A 25,964-nucleotide genomic window follows, 5' to 3' on the forward strand; every position below is an offset into this window, starting at 1 on the left:
CATTTTACAACTTTTGACAGGCATTTTAAAAATGTACGCCACGAGTGTACTATTTTAATAATAAGTATCTGTAAAGTAGAAAATCATCTGGAATTCATTTAGTTCTTAACTGAATGATAGTGTTAGTTCAATTTCGAAACACGTTACAATATCTATTAATTAATAACAAACTTCATTGATAATAATCATAATTTGTAAATTAAAAAATAAAACTTAAATGAGAAAGTTATGCTGAAAGTTTTCGCCCTTGTTTAGACAAATAGTTATATCAAAAACAAATACAACGCTAAGGTTCTGTTTATTGGATCAACTTAGTATATAAAACAAACATAACAATATTTAATAACTTTTGATAGGCCTATTCCATGTTGTAGAAAACATACACGGGTGTAAATTATTTTAATGATAATGAATAATAATAATTTAGTTAAATAGCAATTGTTAAAACTATTGTACTGCATTAGTTAGCTTGTATATTGTTTTACCTCCTAACTGATTGGATGAAATACTAGATAGTATTCAAATAAGTTGTTTTTGTTTTGTTTTTTTGCAATGGTCCAAATGATTAAATAAATCCTCGAGTGCGCCGCGTATGACTCCTGTGCCAAACACAAATAAACTCGAACTCTATCTGTCAGGTCAACATTGGCAGATGGGAACGACAGATACATTGAATATAGAATGTAGATGTAGATGTGTTTGATGTTTGATCCATGACATATTCTCAGCGAATAAAAGAAGGTCTACTATTCAGACAATGATAGTAATTGCGGCTTGATTATAATAGAGAGGTTTCGCAATCTTACGAATACGATAACAAAAACGGATACGTCACGCACACGTATTCGTTTTCGTAAGTCATAAAAAAATCTGTTTCGCATGACAACGAAATATTGAGGCGCGTCCAAAATATGACTGCGGTAAATTTGAGCGAAGCGCAGGTACGTGTTGCTTGGTGCTTGGCTGCCTAGGCTTAGCGTAACATCAAAGCGAGTGAGGACTTTAAAAACTGCTATTTATCAAAATTGACTTGGCATTTTAGTAAATTACTTTAGTAAATTACTTTCAATAAATCTATAATTATATTATAATCATGAATCATTCCTGATTCAAATGCAAAATGTGCAAAATAGATCAAAACCTATAGTCGTTTTGTAGTTACGAATATGACTGGTGATATCCGTCAACACGAATACGGTTTACGAATATGAAATGGGGATCAGCTCAAAAGTTTCTCAAATGTGTGACGTATCCGTTTTCGTTATCGTATTCGTAAGGTTGCGAAACCTTTATATTATTGGCCTACAAACGCAAAACAACACTTTAATGAGAAATTAAATTGTCACGCCATGCTTTGATAAATATTTATAATTATGAAAACGCTAAGGTGCTGTGTATTGGCTCAATATCACAATTATAAGTATATAATATGCTATTTGATATAACAGGAAAATAACATCAATGTTCAATAAACATTTAATAATGTGATTATAATCAGACTTACTGATATACAGTAATAATATAAATTGTGTTTTACAATTGAAGAAGCGCGTTCACAAATTACGGGACTACTTCATTAGTTGAAATCGGTGTTCCAGTTCGACTTCCTGCCAAGCTTGACGCAATGAACAAATCTCCAAAGGACCCTAAAAAATATCAACCATGTATCACTTATGTACAACTGTGAACAGGTCTACTCACGTAGAATGTTAGTAGAACTAGTATATTAGAATGTAGTATATATTCGATGATTTAGTTATATTCATTTTTTTTAAATACTCTTAAATGCACATGTACATTTTCTTTAAATAAACATTTTCCTGGATAGCACAACACGTTTAATTATAGGGCCTTGGAAAATTATAGTTAACAGAAAATCCTGTTAAAATGTATGTTATTTTGTATTTCTTTTTCCAGACTAGGCACGTTTGTTTTTGTGAAGTTAGGCCACTCTTATTTTCGTACAGTACAGGTGGCCGAATCTTTTTTTCTGATCTATAAATATGATCATGGAGGATATAATATGTTTTTATTTTTATTTATTAAAAGGAACACAGAAAATATTTTGATGTCTATAGGTATTCAAAATATCTAGATATATTACCTGTTGAAAGCGTTTTTGATTCATCATCATCAGAGGATACATTGGTAGGAGAAGGAGATGACGAAATGGAAACAGTATTTTTCGTATTTTGGAATTGGTCTGATCGATGGTGCCTTATGAATGAGCAAAAGTAAAAAATTTAAAACAAAAGTCTTGTCAATATTTTACTACAGTTTTAATCAACCTACAATGACCGTCTATAAGATAATAATCTATGCAAGTTTGATCACTTATAAATAGTTATACATACCATTTATATACTCCTAAAACAACGAAAATAAAGATAACTGCGAAAGAGCAAACTCCAATAACTATGAATACAGTGTAGGAGTGTTTGTCATCATCCGGAGTGCTTTCTTCATCCTTCTCAGAATAAAGAGAAACATCTGTGATTTCCATCTCAATAGCAGTTTCAATACTCCCTTTTTCTTGTTCAATCGATGATTTCACAACTTTAGACGGAATGTATTTTACAGTAATAAAATAAAAGTTGTAAAAAACAAATAAGAAATAGATATAAGCAAAACAAATAAGCAAAGAGCGACATTTGAAAAGCTTATGGGTTGGGATCTGAGTACATTCTGCTGATCTGAAAATATTTAATGAAAAAAATGTGTACACATTTCTAATAAGAAAAAAAGAAAACCAAAATACGTCCTGTATCCTGTCAGTCTGGCAGTCCCATAATCCCACGACCTAAACACCCCGCATCCAATTTAGAGGTTTGCAATCACATAATTCTTAGCTTACCATTGGAATCAACATTGTTGCTGGCAAAATGTGTGACCAGCTCTTGTTGATTAGTATCCCTTTTACGTCTATCAATATTGCTCTGAGAACAAGTTTCAAAGTAGTCTTTGTATTGAACTGATAGAACAATGTTAATCTGGTTATCGCCGGTGTCTTCGATCAGTCTTACGTTATTTGATGTTGTAATATTTCCATTCAGCGCATCGTTTCTAGTAAAGCAATATCAATAATTATTTGTTTTATGATATAATATAAGTGTTTCTTGTCTTTTATCGTATTTTACAGCTAAACTAAATATTTCAATCCTTGAAAATATATTTTATGATTGTCCTTGTACTATATAGGGCTACATTTAAATTAACAGATTTAAAGGATTGTTAATAACACAAGGCAGACTTTATGTAGTAGCAGTACATCATGTTGATATAAAGTTTGCGGTACACCACGTATATTCGTTCTGAAAAAAACTGTTGAGTTTCTCCACGTTTCGATCAATATGCAAACAATATAGCAGTTGATCACTTTTAATAAAGTCAAAGAATTTAGCTAAAACATTAGGCCAACATTTTGAAAGTTAGTTTATGGTGAGGAATTGGTGTTGAAGAGAGAGTATAACAATATTAATGTTTATCAATATACTTAATGTATGTAATATATATTTATTTGTATATAATATTGTAACTCACTTGGTGACATCTGTCCATACACAGCAAAGAGCGGCATTTAAAAAGCAGTATGCGTTAACAGCCTTTGAAACGCTTGATCGAAATATTTCTTTTGCACCAATCCACTATAAAGATTGTAACATTATTTTCAAAATTAGAAGACTCAATAATAGTTTGGTAACACATGCATTATTTATATATAAACATATATATCAAATACTAATAATGTGTTCGTTATTATCCTATAATATAGACTACCTGTTGTATTACTTTATATTAATCGTTATCACAATCGCGTTGTTTACCTTTTTTCGTTGACCTTTTAGTACCAAGGAAACGGCGTCTTCATGGCTATCGACTGTAAGACAAGGAATGAACACGTTTTTGCTTTTATTTGATGTTAGACTTACTTTAATCTTGATTTCAATTAAGATAAATATTATCGTATATTATAATATTATGTAAATGAGGTAAATCGCTAAATGCAACTCATCTCTACATGTTTTAGTCACTAGCTCTCTGAAGGTACTGTCTCACTTGTAAAGTTATACTTACTAGAAACAGTCGTTGTTTTAGCTTCTATTTCAGTCACTGAGTCTGTAACTTCTCTAGGCTTATTTGTATCTTGGTATTTCGAATTAATGTCTTCCTGTAGCACTGATATATAGTCAGTAAGTGTGCTTATTTCCTTTTTTGGAACTGTAGTATGACCAGTTACTCCAAGTTTAATGTCACTGTTCGAAGACGCATGTTCAGTTGTAACTTTCTGGTAGTCTGTAGATGTTTGCAAGTTACTGGGTACACTAGTCTTTCGGCGCGTGCTTTCATGTGTAGTGTGGATGTTCACTTTCTCAGACACAGACATATATGAATCAATCTCAGACAATGTGGTCTTAAATGTAAATGCTGATTGATCTACGGTTGTGGTACTGTCAGGAGTGTTTGATTTTGGTAAAGATGATTCACTATATTTATATGTTGAACCTGATGAAGTGTTACCAGCATTGGCTGGATGTTCGGTATCAGTTGCAAGCACGTCTGTAATTCTGGTAGTAGATGTTGAATGTGTCACTTCTTCGGCCGTTGTTACTATAAAATAAAGTACGTTAGCTAAGTAAACATGAATAAAGAAACTGCTGCAAGTAGTAATTCAATTAGTTTAGTGGTATTAATAATAGAAAGCAAGATAATACGTACAAGAGAATTTCAAAGAAGCAAGTAAATGAAAAGTGTCATAATATCAAATGTAGTTATTGGTACAGATGTATTGTCCCTATGAATAAATAATTCTTAAAAGAATTGTTGTTGATTATGCCATTTTAATGTCATATAATAGTTATCCACTTTGAACAAAAATTTGATTAAAATATGTATTTAACTGGAAAAAAAACTATAATTTAAAGCAAAAAAATAGTAAATTGGTTGGATTTAACCATTTATTTTTTCATTTTATAAGTGAAAACTTTATTAAAACTACAAAATAGCCTATTCAAAATCTGCATTTAATTAATCTGCATTTTTCATGTGAGAATACATCTTTTAAAAAATACCTTTGCTTTATGTGCTTGATAACTTTCCTGTTAAGAAGTAAATATGTTAAATTTTAATTTTAAAAAATATATAGTAACTTAAATGTGCCGTCAAAAACCTATTATGTAGGCTGATTACTTACCAACCAAATGTTCTGGAATAGCACATTCATATACATCTGATCCATTTACAAAAGAACAAACTTCGCCATTTTCGCATTTACAAACATCAATGACAAAATTTACCGTCGAAGAAAATCTGCAATTGTCTTGCATACTTATATTAAACACCGATTGATGATTAGGCGTTGAAGCTATAGGTATCCAATTGAAATCCCCAGCTTCAGATAGGGTCGCATTCTCTGCTCCAGACATGGTGCTATATATAACTGTACAACCTTCTGGATCCCATATATCAAATGTAAATCTGATTGGTTCTTGGTGGATTGCTGGGTATGGGTTAGACGTGTAAATGATCGGCGCAGCATCATCTACGATATGTTTAAAAGATGTATGTATATCAGTAGTATGATAATGCAACATACGGGGACGTAAGATATAAAGGAAATGTAAAATTGATTTTCACAAACCTTTGCGAGTTGACCAATTTTCCACAGATTCGTCTGGTGAACATTGTTCACAACAATTCTCAGTGTTAACGTCAAGTGCAGAATAACAATGACCATTGATAATGCAGGAGTTATTCTGAAATATAATAATTAAAGATGTATTGTCCCTTTGACTAATTCCAAAAAAATAAAAAATAATAGATTTCGAAAAAAGGTGGGTCATTTTGAAGTATCATAATAATTATTAACTATCACCAAAAATTTTTCGAAAAAAAAAAAATTTAACTGAAATACAGACGTTTTTTTGTTTAAAAAATTACTTTGACTTCCAGTCAAAGTTTTCAATCAAAACATATCCCATAATGAAACGCGCCTGTTTGGCTACTCTGTATGCATAATCATAAAACTTCCTCATGATCTGTGTGAAAATACCTTCTTAACCGTGACAAGTTGTAAACAATCCTAATTTAGCATATGCATAATGCGTACTCATGGTTTGAAATCTTTGTTTACTTTCGCTCGTGACGATTTTCCAGATGAAATGTAATCAAACTAATTTACCTGTTAATTACGTAAACTTGTTGTTTTTGGCTCAAATTTTCGACTTAAAGTGAATAACTTTAATATTAATTTGATATGGCCACTTTAAATTTAGAATATTTTGACCTTCATTTTTTTGTGTTTCAAGGGACAATACATCTTTAAGTTTTTGAGAATATTAAATCTGATTTAGGCCTATTTTTAATAAATATTGAAACATTGGTTTTTATCGTATTTCAATAAAACGTATTTTGAAAGCAAAGTTGGTGTAAAGTTTTATATTCTAAAATATCTTAGAAGTTAGTTATTTCGAGATACGTTGGGATTACATAATTACAAAACAATTCTTTCAATAAGACATCTTAATGATATCTCTGTTTCTATTATTAGATTAATACATAGCTTTTCTAAATATAAAAAAACAATAAACCTTTAAGTGGCAGTCTCCTTCTGATGCGTTACATACTTGACAGACAGAATCGTATACAATCAGTATTGCCATTTCTTCACTTTTCAGTTCACCATCGTTACTAATTGATATCAGATAACCACTCGCTACAACACCTTCTCCTTGTGAATCTGGTTGCACTGCAGGTTCCGGCAATGGGCATTTTACTTCTTGATCAGTTCTGAAGATTCCTGATACTATGGAAGTTTCTTGAAGCAACGTTACTCCAATGTCACTCACCTAAATTGTTGAAATTATATTTACGTTATAAACTTAAAATAATAGAATACATGATTTGTACTATATTTGGCCTAATTCACTAATACGAATAAAAACGACCAATGCGTATTGCTTACTTTATAACTAAACAATACGAAACTTACATTAATGTTTTGGATGTGACAGGTAATATTTCCTCTTTCATCAAAATTGTCTCCATACACTTTAGCCGATCTACATGGTCTGCTACGAACATCACAAAGACCATCGCCAAGAACAGCAAATACTAAGGGTGGTTCAGCGAGTGAGATGGAGCAATCGCTTCCGCCAAAACCTTCGATACATTCACACGTCCCGTTTATACATTCTCCCTTATTGTTACAATCGTTCACACAGAGTTGTCCTAGCAATTCCACTGATGGCGCAAAAGTTCCATTTTCTGACACTTCCCAGTATTGTGGATTTGTTGTTAGTTCTAACTGACATTTATCTTGAAGATCTGTCACTGTTTCTTTAGCAATATATTCATCGTCTGTTACCTAATAAGAACACAAATCAAGGAAGAGTCTAAATAACAGTCGTCAGGGCACCTATTTAGTTTACGCATCTTACGTAAATCCACAGAAAAGCATAGGTCTAAAGAAAAAGCACATCTTAATTTTGGCGTTCTAAATGCACGTTCACTGCGTAACAAGTGTGATGAATTTGTGGACTTAGTTGTTAGCTATAATCTAGATGTAGTGGCGGTGTCTGAAACCTGGTTAAGACCAGACGATGATCTTGTGATTGGAGATTTAACTCCACTAGGATATCACTTTATGCATGTCCCTAGGGTGGACAAAACTGGGGGTGGTGTTGGAATTCTGTCTAAGTCAAGCTTAGTTGTTAACTTGAAAACGGATGTACATACATATGCATCATTTGAGGCTATACATGTGCATATTACGTCTAACTCGAAATCTCTTCGTTTAGTTAACATATATCGACCACCAACCTTGTCTGTTACAGAGTTCCTAAATGATTTTGAAAAAATGTTGTTTGACTTTATTCTCTTTTCGTCTGAAATTGTTTTCTGCGGAGACTTTAATATCCATATGGATAATAAAAAAAATGTGGCAGCGGATAGATTTAAAACACTGCTTAGATCGTTTGGTCTCCAGCAGCATATAAATGAACCCACACACTGTAGTGGGCACTGCCTCGACCTTATCATCACTAGAGATGATCTACTGGTCTCGGATGTAAAGATACACCCTGGCCTGTCAGATCATTTTGCCATATTTTGCAAGTTTGATCTTAAACGGCCCACAACACACAAAACTGTAAGAAAAAGTCGCAACCTAAAACAAATTGATATTGAGAAATTCACAAATGACATTAAAGCCTGTGTGTCTAATATAACCGATGTAAGTGTAATTCTTGAAGACAGTGTAGAAAGCTATTTTGATCTCAGAGCTGTACTTGATTTACATGCGCCAGTTCAGAACAAAACAATTAGGCAAAAAGAAGCTAAACCGTGGTATACCGATGAAATTCGATCTGAAAGGAAAGTACGTCGTCAACTTGAACGTAAATGGATGAAATCAAAGCTTCTTAAGGATAGACAGGAATACTGTGTTCAAAGATGCGTTGTAAATGGACTGATTGAAAAGGCCAAGACGCGGTATTACTCTAGTCTGGTTAGTGACTGCACAGGTGATCAAAAGAAACTTTTCAATATAGTAAATAAACTTTTACATCACTCCAAGTCATTGGTCCTTCCTTCGTCTGTCTCCGATGAAGCTCTTGCTGAAAGATTTTCTGTGTTTTTTGTAAATAAAAAAATAAAATTAAATCAATTCGTGATTCACTAGAAAATGAAAATACTGCCGAAGTTATAACTGCTTCTGATAAATGTAATATATCTTATGGTTTAACTAGGTCTATACGGTTTTCTCAGTTCGAACCTGCAAGTGATGAGGAAATTTTAAAAATTGTCAAAAATTCTCCCTCTAAATCGTGTGCACTTGACCCGGTACCAACTTCACTGATTAAGAAATGTACTTCTGCATTTATTCCATTAATCACACATATTGTTAATAAGTCTCTTGAAAGTGGTTCTTTCCCAGAGTCTCTAAAAGTCACCCATGTTCGACCCACATTGAAAAAAACAGGTCTAGATCCCGAGATTCTGAAAAACTACAGACCTATCTCGAATCTTAGTTTTTTAGGAAAAAATAATTGAGAAGGTTGTTTCTAAACGGATTTTGTCGCATGTACAAAAACATGGCCTACTTGATCCGTATCAATCTGCCTACAAAGCGCATCACAGTACTGAAACGGCATTACTTCGTGTAAATAATGACATCCTACGTGGGATGGATGATGGAAAGCTAACTGCTCTAGTATTATTAGATTTAAGTGCAGCATTTGATACGGTTGATCATTCTGTGTTGCTAAATAGACTCAGTACTTATATTGGTATTGAAGGAAATGCACTTGATTGGTGTCGGTCATATTTGGAAAAACGACCTCAACACGTATGTATTGGTGATGCTATTTCAAAAGCTTCTTTTCTAAACTTTTCGGTACCACAAGGATCTGTTCTTGGGCCGCAATGGTTTACTATTTATTTACACCCGATACGGGATATCATAAGTAAATATGATCTGTGCTATCATGTTTATGCTGATGATACTCAGATTTATATTTCTTTTAAACCTACTATGAAACACAGTGACATTTCTTTGGAATTGCTCCAACATTGTATCTATGAATTGCGTGTCTGGATGAAAAACAACTTTCTTAAATTAAATGATGAAAAAACAGAATTTGTTCTCTTTGGATCAAAACAGCAGTTGGAAAAACTGCCACCACGCTTTATTCACATTGGTGAAACCCAAATTGACCCGGCTAGGCAGGTTAGAAATCTTGGGGTTGAAATGGATGTGGGTATGACTATGATTTCTCATATCTCAAAAACTATTTCTGCGTCGTCTTTTCACTTGCGAAACATTCGAAGGATTCGCAAGTTTATAAATGAGACAGCAGCTAAACAACTTGTTCATGCTTTTGTCACTTCACGACTAGATATGGGAAGCTCTTTGCTATACGGGCTACCACAAAAACAACTCCACAGGCTCCAACTGATTCAAAATACAGCGGCACAAGTTGTTAAAAAATTACCAAGATATGGACACATATCAAATACTTTGGAAATATTGCATTGGCTCCCTGTTAGGTACCGCATTGTTTTTAAAATATTACTCTTTGTTTTTAAGTCTATAAATGGCATGGCTCCTGAGTATATTTCTGACATGCTTAGGCTGTATGTTCCCGGACGTAATCTGCGTTCTAGTGACTCGCTGCTTCTACATCAGCCTAAGTCTCACCACTCATGGGGTGACAGAGCATTCTCCGTTACTGCTCCTCGTCTGTGGAATGCTCTACCGAGCTCTATAAGATTTTGCAAAACTGTTGATACTTTTTAAAAATTATTAAAACACATTTATTCAATAAGGCATATGGAAATCATGAGGTTTCTTAAAGTTTTTTAGACTTAGAATTGTTTTGTATACCTTTTCCTGGCCAGCATTATCTTTGGAATGCCTCTGTCTTGGTTGTTGTCTCTGAACACCCGGTCGTCTGTGGCAAGGCAAATGTGTATCCTGCTCCTTTGTTTGGTCACCTAGGTAGGGGTCCGGGACCGCGACAGAACGACAACGGATGGGGACCCTCCAAAAAAATTGCATTTTATTTGTCAGGAATTTGTATGATTTATTTCTTTTTTATTTTTAAATGCGCCTTGAGCACTCTGGAGTGGTATGTGCGCTTAAAAAATCTTATTATTATTATATTAATTCATGGCATGGATGGACCGCAATTTATGGATCATATAATAATCTGGTTATCGTTAGTAATTTTATTGTGTCACGACACCTAGTTAACACTGAGTTAGCATACGTCGTCTTATCATTATACCACATGGTTATAAGTAATTCACTATGAAATTGGGAGTGCCCTGACGGATGATAGTTATTAAAGTCCGTCCGTCAGGTGTCGATTCACGATCTACGTGTATAATAATAATAATCCATCATAATAATTTATTTTAATTTATATTACTTTTATTTATCTAATAAGTTGCCCCATAAAAAATTACCATAATATCAACAATACATCCGTCAATAATGTCATCAATAGTAATAGATCCGTTGTTTATTGCCTTCGAGCAAACTTCATAAGTAGTCGAGTTCGACAAAGTTTCTGTGCAAAGTTTCCTTACGTATTCTTCAGTCAATCCACTAGGAGTAGGAAATGTCGGGACCTAAATCGTTAAAAACAAAACTGATAATCATAAAACCATAATTGATTCAACGTTTCGTTATCAAAGATCCATTCAATCAAATAAATAATAATTCGGTGAAAGCTGGGACAACAATCAAATGTTTGGATTGTTGTCTCGGGTAAAAGAAAAACTATGTGTACCATTTGCACTAATAAACATTCATTATTTGTAAAATGTTTCTAGAATATACTAGAATATACATAGTATAAGTATAATTTGGTAGTGGTCTTACAGAACATGCCTATTGAATTTTGTTAATCAGTTTATTGATAAAACAAATAAAAAAGGAAAAATCTGTATTCTCAGTGATACATACTGATGAATAAAGATCTCATTATACAATAGTCTCGCGTCAATGCCTGCACAAAATCCATCTAAGTTTTCAACATTTTATAGTATACACTTGTGTAAGAATGGAAGAAAGATATTGTAAATCAGTTTTGGTTTCGTTCTTTATGAATACATTTTCATATAAGGCCCTTTTCTCAAATGCAATATTCATTTTTACAGGTAAATGATCGGTCGATACCAAAACTAAAAGCCTACCTGTGGCACAAAATTAGGATCACCGTTGAATGGAGTGAATTCGTAATTTCCTGCTACATCATCAAGATCTATATCCTCTACTTCTCTCTTTTTTCTTCCTACATCGTTGTCCTCATCATTTTTAGTACCACATTCTAGATTATTGTCTTTGGCGTCAAGTCCATTGCAGTAACCACAATCAAAACCATTCTCTCCACATGTACAGTAACTTTCTATTGGATATGAAGTGTCAGTGTACAGCTTGCCTAGGAATATATTTTCTTCGTCACTAACTCTAAGAAAAATAAATACCATTATTAATAGACCTACTCAGTTGCATAAACATGATTCATTATTCTCAATAGTACCGGTACCATGAATTGTAAAATTACGCTTCTAAAATCTTAATTCTTTTTTACATTCTTTCTTGGAGATCCAAGAAACATTTATTATATATGGCCTTTGGCCCAAATAATATACAATGTAATACAATATTAAATAAATATCAGTTGAGTGCGTTTAAAAATTCTGTTCTACGTTTAAATGAAAAAAATAAATATTTTCCAAGTTTAACAATAAGATCAGTATTTGTGGCAGACATAAGATAAATATATTTTAATTTAGTTGGGTTGTTTGTATAAAAGGAAAACATATATTTAGTTCTAATATCTGAATAAAATGGACAAACTAAAGTGAAATGATATTCATCTTCAATTGATTGTAAAGCACATAATTTGCATAATCTTTCATTTCTATTTATACAATTCCATCTTCCTTTTTCAATTTCTAATTCTAAAATTCCTAGTCGTATCTTAGTCATAATTTGTCTATGTTTGTAATTTGTTACTTTTGTTAGATATTCTTCAATCCCAAACTTATATTTAACGTGCTTGTAATATTGGAGCTTAGAGTGTAGCCTAGTATCTTCGTAGAATTTCTGTCGTTCAATGTCTGTAAGCCTTTGTTTAAAATTTGAAATAAAAGTATATATATTATTAACCTGTTGTGAGTACCATATGTTACCAAATCCATTTATGCATAGTATTTGTTTTACGTCATTGGCCCAACATTGCTCATTTCTTTGAGCTTTTCTATATTGAAAATCATAACATTGTTTAATAAATTTGTCATTATCCATTTGGATTTAATAGAATTCACTATAATAATATTTAACTGCAAAAAAACGTGTTTGTACGTGATTGGAGACACAATCAAAATTACACTAATTCCGTGGCGAACATATCGTGATTCATCAGCGACCCAAGTAATCTACAATCACAATTTTGGCACACTTTTAAGTTGATTAATTTAACTAAGAAGCCCCATGTGTCTCAAGGAATCATCAATATGTTTCCTTACCTCCAACTATCGTAAAATTCACTCGGAGTATTTCAACTATTCGTAGTCTGTTCGCATTTTTCTAAATTTGTACATGTATAATTGGGAACACCGGGATGTCCGTGCTGTCCATCGTTTGTTTTGTCGTTTATTACATTTCACAAAATAAGACTTATGAGTTTACTTACTTCCAACTATTATAAAATGTCGATGAAACCCCATCTGTGTTTGTAATAGGTGGTTCGCATTCTGTGTTTCCACATTCATAGTCAGGATCAGGACCGTAGTGACCATCGTTTGTTTTTTCGTTATCAAAGTTACCGCACAAACCTTTGACGTTATCAAAATCATCCCATGATCCGGTTAAATATACGTTTAAATAGTTTCTCCAAAGACTAATTTTTATGATGGATCCCGTTGGAAGAAATACCTATAAAATAAAACATAAAAATATATTTTTTTTAATTTAGTGTATAAATAGAGGTACCAAATGATCTAATTAGATATGAAGAACAAATTGGCTTTTGAAAGTGCGCGGCCGTTAAGGGAGGTGGCCGCTTACGGGAGGTGGCCGTTCACAGAGGTTCAACTGTAGTAATACATACAAATAGAGTTGCGCATTCTAGAAATATACGATTCTATAAAGTACCAATTTATTAGTAATGAATTTAATAAAGATCACTGTAAATTATAAATGCCAAAATTGCAATGCAATACTGAAAACAAACTGAAAATAAAGCCTGATGGTCTCAATAATGAGAATAGCTAACAAAACAAGTAACAAGTATCTTACCTTGTAATGCTTATCTGTATATACAAGAGATGTGCCCGGAGTTCTTTCGCCATCTTTTAAGATGTCAGCAATAGTCACTTTCCTGTTGGCAGGAGTTCGTATCTCTTTCACCACTCCATCATGAGTTGCTTTAAATATTGTAAAAGTGTTATCGTGATCTGTGCATCGATCAACAATTAAATGAGTGTGACCAACTTGAACAGCAACTCCACATGTGCACGATACAGGTCGTCGTCCGCACTCTTTCAATCTAGTCTGAACCTGAGAAAATAACATTTCAGTAGAACTATTGGTATCGTTGCTGTTGCTACTGTGTTGGTATTGTTGCTACTGCTGTTGCAGCTGCCGATATTGTCACTGTTCTGCTTCTGTCGCTGCTGCCGTTGCTTTTCAAATAATGTTACTTATGACAGGCCCTGGGCCTAGGAATGAGGATTTAGTTTGAGAATGCGATGTTTTAGTGGCATTATTAGTATTGACCTTTTGATTTCAATTATTTAAATTAGTTTAAATTGTAGTTACCTTTATAGGCAAACTGTTATGCTCGTAAAATATGAAGTCTCCAATTCCATAAAGGTGATAATACCTGTATACAAAGTGGCATGAAATTAAGATAAAATAAATTTAAATGGGTTTAATAGTTAAATATATTCACATATTAAGTATTAGCTATACAGTAATAGTATATTTGCTTATTGTTTGGTTTCCACATACAGTACTTCTTTTACATATTAATACCAGGTTTATTCATCAGATCTATATCACAATTACCATTTAGGTATGAAAGAGAACGCCTTTAAAGTAAAAGTTGATTCTAACGAACAATTTTATTAAACAATGAATTCGTCCCTTTGACGAAAAATAAGTGATAATATATTCGTTATTAAAGATATTTTTCAGAAAATTAGGAGGATATTAAGAGGATTGAGCTGGAGAGCTTTAACAAGACATCATGATGGACCAATCAAGTGGCGGTCGTATGTCGTTATTTGACATTTAAGGGTTATGAAAATAAGAGGAATTTATGAAGAACAAATATCAACGAGTTTGAGTTCAGATTCTCGCGCAAAAAGAAACATTAGATAATTTTGAAATTTGAAGATCATTGAAATTGAAAAATTTAAGGTATACAATCGACACCCACAAACATATATAGAAATATTAAAGAAGAAAAAAAAATATCAAAGATTTTGTTCTATAAAAATAGAGGATAGTCAACATTATTATTATTAAATTAATTATTTAAGAAAAACAACGTTGAAATGTGTTTATTAAATAAAGGGAATGTATTATAGAATAAACTCTCCAGTGAACTTACAGACGCCACAAATGTTTATATGTTCACGAAAGTTAACAGCAATGTCTACTAGAAAATTATATAAACATTTAAAAATGTGTAAACCCATTATCAAAAAGGAGAAATAATTAAATGGTTTATTCTGTAGATAAATCATTGTTAGTTAAAGATTGAAAAAAATATTCATCGACAAAATACCATGTCGCGGCGCCTATGCTAATACACTGTGGTGTTTTTTCGGTGGTCTTTAAAAGGTGGAAAAAATGTTTTCAATCATACAGTTATGTAGTCCAATATTTTAAGAAAATTTTACCGTAACTTATTTTCTCATACGATCCTCTGTTCAGGAGGTACGTTTTTAAATTAACATGGTGTCCTGAAATCTCCTGAAAACGCTGTTATTTTTGTTTTTTTACGCTCGTCTGGTCACGACTGTTTGTCATCTCTGCAAGATGGCTTCCGTAGCACGAATATCTTGACATAGAACATTATTTTCAGAGGACAATATCTCTCAAGATAATATTATATCAATAATTATTAACATCAACAAATGCTAATAGACACTAATTATAACACGAAGAATAAATTATTGATAGAAAAACCTACCATCCGTCAAACGTTGTGTAATGTGGATCTCCCGTTGCAACACACCGCTTCGGTTCCACGCCTTTTGCAATTATCTTTTTTAAAATGTATAGATGAAGTGTGTTATATAATAGACAACATATAGTACAAGTAAGCTTGTAGAATTTATAAGGTCAAACCACAGCAGAATTAATTAACCAAAAATATAATGGTGACAATCCATCTGTAAGGTGAGATGAATGATGATGACCTGAACATTCAAGAATCACTCTTAACATTAAAGATGTAAAATACATGAAAAAATGAATATTATTAAAATCAAATTTTGAATAGGCCATTTTGTAGTTTTTATAAAGTTTTATCACTTCCGCAGAAAACAAAATTTATTTTAACTTTTAAAAAGACAAAACAAACATTAACCCATTGACTGGCAGCCAATTTGACTAATTTTTTTTATTTGCTTTAAATTTCGGTTTTTTCTATTATAGAACATAAAAATTGCATATTCAACAAAAACAATTTGAAAAAAAAAGTATTTGTTCAGATGGACATTATATCTTTAACAACAATAACATACTTAACGTTTTTGTGATAAAGTTAAAACAAATAATGTTCTTGAGTGAGTTAAACCACCTTGTTACAGCCAGGCCTGCTTTGTACATACTTTGAAAGTTGGGAAGTTTGTTGTGCCAGATTTCCATATATTGCTGACCATATTAAACGTGGTTACATCACCCTCAAATTTGATGTAGTTAGCTCTGTTTAAGTAATTGATGACAATATCCTTAGTTCCTGAGATACTAAAAGTTGCTGGAAAATCATTGGTTATTTTCTTATGACATGATGCTCTTACAGTTGCACCTTCCCCATTTGTTTCAGCTTTTATTACTACGTTGACCTCAGGGCAATAACCATTTCGCTGGCAAAATATATGATATGAACTTCCTCCAACAATCGGGATTGTTGACGACACTTTGAATTCAATTACTTCATTTACACCGATTACAAATTCAACTGTGTTATTTGGTTCAATCTTTAGAAGAAAACAAATCAATTTTCTTTTTGATACAAATTGAATTGATTATCAACTAAAATTGTTTTAATTTATATCTTTCGTAAAAGCAAAAATGAAATGAATGAAAAATAATTGATATGATATAGGTAAATAGTAAAAGTATCATTGACTCCAAAAGATCATCCCACCCCCCCCCCCCCACCTCTTATTTATTTATACTATAAACTTTAGTTATCGTAGGGCAGAATTAATTTAATTATGTTGCATAGTGAACAAAGCCATCTTTTGCTTTCTGTCCTATAATACTGTCAGCAATGACAATGACAAATTATGTCCTGTGCCTTATTCTCTGCTAGTTTTTGCAAAAATTAACAGAATAAAGAAACATGCTCATTCACAACAATAATTTAAAAACAGTTGTAAGAACAATATACTCACCATCAAACCCGCATAGAACGTAGTACTTCTTACGGGAGGTGAAAACGCGTCTTGATATTTGAATCTGAGACTAACCTCACATTGGATCTAATGAACAAAGAAACCCGTGCATTAAGAATTATACATTGGAAGTAAGTTCATATATGTCGTATTAAGGCATATGTTATACATTTTCTAGTTCAATACTTACGTATGAACCAAGTTTGTTGTTAAGGATACACTGATGAGGTTGGCCTCCTCCTGAGCATCCTGTCGTGCCTACGTCATACTCGTCACTAATTCTATGTTGGTTTATTTGTTCGTAAACCTTTTCGTCGTTTATATACCACCGTACGAAGAAATCAATCATATCGAGGGATTCCTCGTGGTTTATGTTGCAGAGTGCTGAAACACCTCTGTCCTCGGCTTTAAAAGTCACTATCGGCTCATCGTTAAATGTTGGAAAAACATCTGATTTGTAATGTTAACATATATTCTTGTGAGATTAGTCAAAATAAATAAACCTTTCAATAAGACTCTTACATAGCAGAATTACGTGGATTGCAAATTATGATGAAATAGAAAACATTTACTACGAAACTGAAGAAGCGGAATTGCAAATTAACTTCTCAGAAAGATTGTATAATTATTTTTCATATTTTATAATTTAAAAAATGGCTGCAGCGTAGATTTAAGAATTGATAAAGATAAGAAATTCTACCAGAGGAGAAATTGGATTCTTCTGTGTGATATGCTTACATTTAGGCCTACAGTTCGGCCATTCCAGGACATGTTTGGTAAGGTTTGATACAAATATAAATTAGCTGTAGCTTTGCATGTCTCGCCTAAAAGGAGGTAAAACTTACCATCACATGGTGGAAAACCAGTTGATGTCAAATTATTAGCACATGGTAAAAGAGAATCTTAAAATAAACAAGAAATATTACTTACAAAAAACGACTTTTTGACTTAACAGATTTAATTATTGTTCTTTCTTCAGTAAATGATCTATTATTCTCTAGGTTCTAAGGTTTTGTAGTGACCCACACAATAAACAACATACATTTTAGACTTTCCCCGAGAACGTTCGTCGTATAGACGCCGACAAACGTACTCACTTTATCTACCTAACTATTGCCAAAATAAAATAGTGACACCAATAGAGGAATTAGATTGTTTTAACCATTATTCGTCGATATTTTCTGACGATATTATACCCGACCTCCGTTGACAGCCAAAACGAAGTAATTGTTTATTGAACATGGTCTTACAAACATCTCATAGACTATCTTGTCCAAGGAGTGCGTTGAGTGTGCGTTTGAGTTTAAAAATTCCTATTTAAACTCTCTCCCCAGTCGTGCTTTTTTTCTGTTCTCTTTTTTCAGTCTTATAAACTATAAGTTTCCGCGTGATACAGTTTCCTAATGATTCCGTTCTCATGAGTATACCTGCCTATCGGCGCGGCGCGAAAAAAACGAGAATTATTTATAATATCAAAGCGTTTTTATTGGCTTTGTTCACATTTTGTTTAGTATTTCATAAGCTCTTACCTGTGCAGTATGCCATTGAAGTTCCCGGCGTATCTGTGAGATAATGAACAAAATATAATTCTGATTCCATAGAACAAGCTTTAATGCAAAGATCAATCAAATATTTACAATCCTCTTCGAATGTATGTACACAGCCAGTGACACTTTTTACGTCGTCTCCAAGTTCTGGATATATACCTATAGAATTTGATAAATTAGATATGGTTACTATCTCTCTACAGTTGACAGGACACCCCGTCGTCAGCCGATATAGGGACGCATTTCATCGGAGTTCTCAATACAAGGTAATTCTCTATTTTTCAGGCACTAAAGTTTGTTTCACTAAATCGTTTAAGATCAAAACTTGAAGACTATATTTTGTTTTCTTTTAGAAAATAACTCAAATTAAGAAACTTTGTTAAAGAACTAGTATGTTATTACAGTTTTACTCAATACTAAATTACGGTAGGCGTAATCCATAACTTTAAGCCAGAAAAATTAAATTTAGCAAAACGATTTGCATTATTACATTTCATTCCCATATGCACAATTTTATGAGTAACATTTTTCGAACTCAAAATACTCCCAGCTAAGGTGCATGCCTAGAATATTATAAGATGTTATTACCTTATGTAATGAATATTCATGTTTCCCAACCCTAACATTTAATTTCTCTCGTAGTTTACGACACTAACCCTCTAACTATCTCTCCAAAACAATGATATTAATATTATGATTAATAAATGTGTCTCATTAAATAACAAACCATCAATCCATACTGGATATAAAGTTCCACATTTAAACAATCCTGGTGAAGAGGTTGGCATTCTAATATCTAGCCTATCACCCTCATTTCTAATCTTGTACCAGCCGTCCTGTATAAAGTCATCAGATATTATGATTTCCGATCCTGTATCATACAGCTTACTGCGATGCCAGTCTGTAAGCACAAGGGGAGTATCACATGGTTCACCCTCAGTTGCCCGACAGTTTTCGTTCCCTATGAATATAAAATATAATGACAAGCTTACCCGAAAGATTTTTTAATTGAAATAAATTATTAGGTTCTTCATAATCCTCACAGCTCAATAACTTATGTAATAACACTATAACAAAATAACAATAGTCTTAAAACAATTAAAATTACCCAGTATAAATAAATAACAAAACAAGTGTCCGCTTAGCGGTTAACAATGATTTGATTTGAATTTATTAGGAAAATCATCATAAAAAATACATACAAAGTGATAACATAAATTACTGACATTACAAATAATACTTTTATAAGAGATTTTCCAGGATAACAATGTCAACTAATTAAAAAATGATATTAGAACATTACTATACCGTTTGCGGAAATAACAATTGATAAAATCCAAATAAACTTTATAAACAATTTCATTTTGTAAACAATTCGGTATAATTGTTATAAACAACAAATAAAACTAATGTCGTTTTCTCGAGTTCAAATTGTGTGTAACTATAAATTTTGCAAACGTCCAGTTATATACATACAAGTGACGCATGCGTAGTAAGAGTTATTCATTGTCACGTTAACTCAAAACTGGATACCGCTTCTAAAAGCACGATCAACAATTTTAAATCTATAAACAATTATTGTTATGCACTTCACTTTAGCTTGTTGTTTATGTCTGTTTCTTAGAAACGATTTCCTTCAAACATTATCAACAATACCGATAACGATGGAAAACAATTATCATTGCTAAATTGATTGATTCCCGTTTATAACTAATAATATAAACTAAAAATTGCTTAAATGTCACACTTGTATACTCGATGGTAGATTTACAAAAACCATTAGAATATAACAATAATCTAAGATAATAAACCAGCAAATTTTGCTTAAGTTCAAATTTACATAGTTATATATCTTTGTTTGTTTTTTTGTTGGTGACAAAAACAAAATCAGGGTAATTTGTTTTACTTATGACAACATACTCTAATAAGGTGGTTTTTGGAATCTGTTTGCAGATATACAATAATTATTAAAATTAAACATAACATACTAATCTTTTAAACTTCTAGACTTTTTATTCGATAAAATCTTCCAAGAAATTATAATTTATATATTTTTCTTGATCTAAAGTTACATCAGTAAATACAATTCCCTTCGTAATTCTTATTGTTATCAACAATAGCTTTGTTCATTTAAAGTATATTTGTTCTGCCTACCGTATATTGGTTAACAATGTACCCGTGTGCGTAATTGTTGTCTTAAAGATGTTGTTTTCTATAAGCATCAAATAACTTTTGTTATCATTTAAACGAAGTGTCATTCACCGGTGGAATGACATAATTCTACTAATTTGGGAAATTCTTCCTTTTCTACCACATCTAATCCGTTGAGAAAAACAACACGAAACGTTTTTGTTACGGTTCATTATAGTTTACCAATAAACTACTGAAAAACTGTAGGCTATCTATTTGACTCGATTAGATGAATATCTTAGTGCAAATAAATATGTACCCAGTGAGGTGTTTTTCTATTCTTCATGCCACTTTCTTGTGTCAAACTGTAGTACATGTAAAATATATTTGTTGGCGCAGTTAGGAGAATTGAAATAATAAGTGAATAGATATATAATAATGTACAAGTCTATCTTGACTTCGAAGAATTAGGAAAAAACTGTATTTATTTGTAGGCCCTGAATCTCTTATTTATCTTTTCATATTGTTGTCTGATGAATTGCCTACATCATATTATTTTGTGTAATGCCAATTTTGATTAACTTATTTACCTGAAAATAAGGTAATACTGCTTGTTAGTACATTCTAGATGTTCACAGCAATTAGACTGGTCCAAACCAGATCATTACTACCAACACTTTTTTACCCAAATCGGCGCCAAGATGTCGGCCACACAATCCTCTCACACTAACATTCACTTGATGTACCAAACGCTTTCCAACATAAGCATTTAGAATGCACGGAGAAATTAGTGTCCTCGAATGATTCGTGGGCCATTTTAGTTTTAGATGTTTATATTCAACATTTCTTCGCATAGTATAAAATACATGGTTTAAAATTATTCTAGCTCACTATATGTATCATGGTATAGGCCCGAACTGTTTAAAACTCTAGGTAAGCACAGTCGTATGCCTAAATGAAAAAAATATGTTATGTGAAAAAAAAATTGCTATACTAGACTGTAGATTATCGCATCCCATCAGTTATCTTGTAAATAGGTTTTGTTCATTAAGTAAATATTTGTACGCAAAGATATTTACCATCTTACCTTACACTAGTTTTCGTTGTAAGAATTGACATCAACAATACTTTTTCATTTGTTAAAAGTAAATATTAGTGTACTGGGAATTACATATATAGTGCTATATGTGTCTAATAATGTTTTGGGGAATTACCGCATCTATACCAGATATAATACATAAGAGGAAAACATGGACACGTTTATTACTATGTATTGGTTTACAAATAAAGCACTAACAATAGTTGTTGTGTAGGTCTTTGTTTAACATGGAACATATTGTTGTGTTATTAAAGTGTATTAACTGCTAGCAGCCAGCAGCTAGTTGAACACAGATATTAAGAAACAGTAAGTAACCAAGTAACCCAATATTGTTATGCAATTAAAAGAATATTATTATGAATTGGTAAAACTGGCATGAAGATATGAAAGCAAAATATTCACTTACTCAATATTCTATGTGTGAAAGTCGCTGGCAAAGGGAAATTAAGTTATTGACTATAGATTACCTTTAATGAAATATATATTCCAAGAAAACACATGATTTACTTTATATACGGTTACACAGTACATATAATTTCTTAGTCATTGTTATCAACATTAGTTGTTCATTAAAAAGTAAAAGTTTGCTGGTTCACATTGGTGATATTACTTTACAGATTTCCTAATAAGTGTCATCAACAACAGCTATTGTTCGTCATTTATAAGTAAATGTTAATCTACTTGGAATTAATTGTTATTTCGTATTGAGTTGATATATCGTAGCCGGAGACCTTATGAAAGTCAAAACAAAGTAGAAATACCGGTACATATATAATAGGTAACCGTTTATTTTGTTACTATTGTAATTCAAAGCTTGTACACAAATTAATTTTTCTTATTTATAGGAATTCCAGCAACATGATGTACAGGAGTTAAATCAGATCCTTTTTTGGGTTATAGACGCTTCACTTGTCGGAATTTTAAATCAAAGGATCCATTGTAAACAAAGTATGTATTAATGTTAAGGCTTAAAAAAATATTTATAAAAAAACAGAATTTGTTCAAAAGACTATCAGCATGCTGATATAATACAGTGGACTGTGGACTAGGAACATTAACATTACATGTCTACAGTGCCAATAGAAAATAAATTGCATACACAGCAGTTCTCCAATAATAAACTCCTGATAGAAGATGATAATATATCGGACTAGCATGTGATAGGCATGGGTTCAAGCAAGATGTTTTACTCTCATTACCATGTCCTTCGGTTAGGACGTACATCCAGGATAGTTCTTGCTAGATATGTAATTGCCCTAATACATTGGTTTTTATTAGCTTATACATAACATATATGTGTTACATCTGTGTATATATGTTACATTCCAACTAATATTTCGTATACGGTAACTTAACATAATGTATAAAAAGTGAAACTATACAGTTAGGTATTTTAGCGCCATATTTACGTTGTTTGGGTCATGGTAATAGTATATTTAAATCATTATATATTAGAGTATCACAATCAGAACATTAATAATTAATTGTAAATAATATAATTATTAACTAGTAATATAACAAAAATGTTGTTTGTGATCATCATAATCAGCATATATAAGCAAAACTTGAAGCTTCCAAAATTTCCTCACCACATTTTCAATCGATATAAGCATAAGTGAGATTCTCTATGTCCACGCTATCTTAAAGTTTGATTCCAGCTCAAGGAATTTACTTCTGTAATGATCATAACCATAAGCATGTATAATACGTTCACAAGTTAGAAAAACAAAAATAATGTAGTAAGAACAAAACCCATTACAAATATGTACTACATAATTATGGTTGGTTAAAATCAAGTATAAATAACATAACAATTATAAGTATTTTACTCAACTGCATAGTTGTAAGTACTGTATATAAAACATACATTTATTATTTATATAATATCAAAGTAAATTGGTATCTGAGTATAAATGAATTAAATTATCTTCTTCTAAGCCATATTTTAAGAAAGACGACATTTTCATATAGTTGATTAGCGTTCCTACTGTAGTTTGTTCAGACAAACTCACAACGTGCCTTTATAATTGAGTCATATTTGTTGACTCAATGTTCTGTTTAGTAATATTTGCAATGTGCAATGTTTCATTGCAGCTTTTTATGTACTAATTAAAGTTTTGATATCATACAGTAGTTGACATAAAAGAAAATTCACTTGTTTTTAAAGAAAATATAGCCTTTGGAAGACATTTTGATAACGACTTAGTTAACACTTTTCCTTAGTTGGTGTCGGTGGTACCGTCGGACTTCCTGCCAAACTTGATGCAATGAACAAACTTCCAAAGGAATCTATTGTTTAAATAAAATTGATATTAGGTATACTTGTAACTGTAGATTGATTTAAGAATGCATAACATGGGCATTCAATATTATGCTTAATTTATATTATCTTAATAACCCTCAATGTTGTCGAAGTGTTTGATGTTGTAATGATGAATATTTTTTGTTTACCAACTCCAACTCGGGAATATGTTTGTACACGTTGTATATTTAGGCCTATATATTTTGTTTTAATTTAATTTCATGTTGTGGTGGTTAATTTTATACTATAATATTTGGTGCGAATGGATAAATGAGATATGCAAATTGGCAGGCAGAGAAGTAATTGTTAGAGTGGTTATTAAGGTAGAGAAGATGGTTGGTGAGTGCCATAGGTCGGTAGAGTGGTTGTCACGACTGATTGAATGTATCTTGGATGGCGAAAGCCACACAATTAGGTCTATACAACATGCAGTGAAATGTTGCAAATACACTTCACAACAGAATCATTATTTGGACTACCAAAGTGCGACTCAAAATGTGGTAAAACGACAAATGAAATATTTCGGACACATAATTAAGAAGGAGAGGAAAAGGCTGTTGACACTATGAGGAAAAGTAGAAAGAAGTAATCGTGGACATTCCTCTCTGTGATCATGAACACCGACAATAGACATGATAAGAGGTTAAGCAATGTAATCTTTCTTATTGCATAATTTCTATATACAGTACCTACCTGATGAAATTGATTTTGGATCATCAGCGTCATTTGTTGTAGCGGAAGGAGGAAACGGAGTGCAAACAACCTTGTTTTTTATTTGGCCTGGTCGATGATGCCTTAATTAATGAAAATATCAATAGTTTGCAATCAACGGTTTATGAATGGTTTTCTATCAAGAACGTTTGACAAAAAATATAATACCTACCATTTGTATATTCCAAAAACACAAAAAACAATGAAAACTGCAAAAGAGCAAACTGCAATGACTATGAATACAGTAGATGATTGTGTATCATCAGCAGGACTTTCGTCTTCTTTATTAGAATAAATGGAGACATCTGTAATTTCCATCTGAATAGCAGTTTCAATGCTCTTTTTTTCTTGATCAATCGACGATTTCACAACTTCAGAAGGAATATATTCTAAAATAATGTTATTTAATAATGATTAAAAATCGACATTATTACTACTAATAAATAAATAATGATACAAAAAAAAAATGTGTCACTATCTCTCCTACAGTAATTCCCTCACTCAATTAATTTATTCACAGTAATTTAGCTAGTGTGCTCAATAGCGTTTAGCTTACCATTGATATCAGTATTTCTGCGGGAAATATGTCTGAGCGATTGCTCTTTGTGTTCAACTCTCTTACGTCTATTGACAGTGTTCTCAGAACATGTTTTAATATAGTCTTTATATTCAACTGCTAGAACGATGTTACTCTGGTTTTCTTCGGTGTCTTCGATCAGCATTACATTATTGGATGTTGTAATATTGCTATGTAAGCCATTTCTTATGGTAAAACAGAATAGTGTATTAGTAATACTGCTGTGATTTTTTTTTGACCATGTGGAAATATGTGCATATATGCACATTACTTGATCTTGATATACAGGTATGTAAGATCCTCGTGTTATGGTGGATTTTAAGAATGATACTAAAGGTGGATTTTATGATCTGTGTTTACATGAATTTTCATTAACTCACTTGTTTACATCTGTCCACAAACAGCAAAGAGCTGCATTTGAATTACAGTAGGTATTCACGGCATTCGAAACGCTTG

At 32.1% G+C, this 25,964-nt stretch overlaps 1 protein-coding gene across 1 annotated transcript; it reads right to left on the reverse strand.

Moving 5' to 3' along the window:
- Positions 1 to 1,414: 1,414 nt before the first annotated feature.
- LOC140040580 (von Willebrand factor D and EGF domain-containing protein-like) lies at positions 1,415 to 21,635 on the reverse strand. The gene is made up of 24 exons (XM_072086627.1): positions 21,551 to 21,635; positions 19,417 to 19,650; positions 18,672 to 18,704; positions 17,988 to 18,044; positions 17,333 to 17,592; positions 17,143 to 17,229; positions 16,354 to 16,722; positions 15,711 to 15,784; positions 14,330 to 14,393; positions 13,808 to 14,068; positions 13,203 to 13,444; positions 11,698 to 11,971; positions 10,966 to 11,130; positions 6,989 to 7,363; positions 6,588 to 6,845; positions 5,639 to 5,753; positions 5,192 to 5,539; positions 4,075 to 4,608; positions 3,825 to 3,877; positions 3,541 to 3,644; positions 2,855 to 3,063; positions 2,355 to 2,556; positions 2,105 to 2,217; positions 1,415 to 1,646 (listed from the first exon to the last, which is right to left on the reverse strand). Exons 1-24 carry the CDS (start codon positions 21,633 to 21,635, stop codon positions 1,561 to 1,563), a joined length of 4,602 nt encoding a protein of 1,533 aa, XP_071942728.1. The 3' UTR covers positions 1,415 to 1,560.
- Between the last annotated feature and the right edge of the window lie 4,329 nt (positions 21,636 to 25,964).

The sequence above is a fragment of the Antedon mediterranea genome, chromosome 1, assembly GCF_964355755.1.
Source record: "Antedon mediterranea chromosome 1, ecAntMedi1.1, whole genome shotgun sequence".
In the NCBI taxonomy this organism is placed as follows: domain Eukaryota; kingdom Metazoa; phylum Echinodermata; class Crinoidea; order Comatulida; family Antedonidae; genus Antedon; species Antedon mediterranea.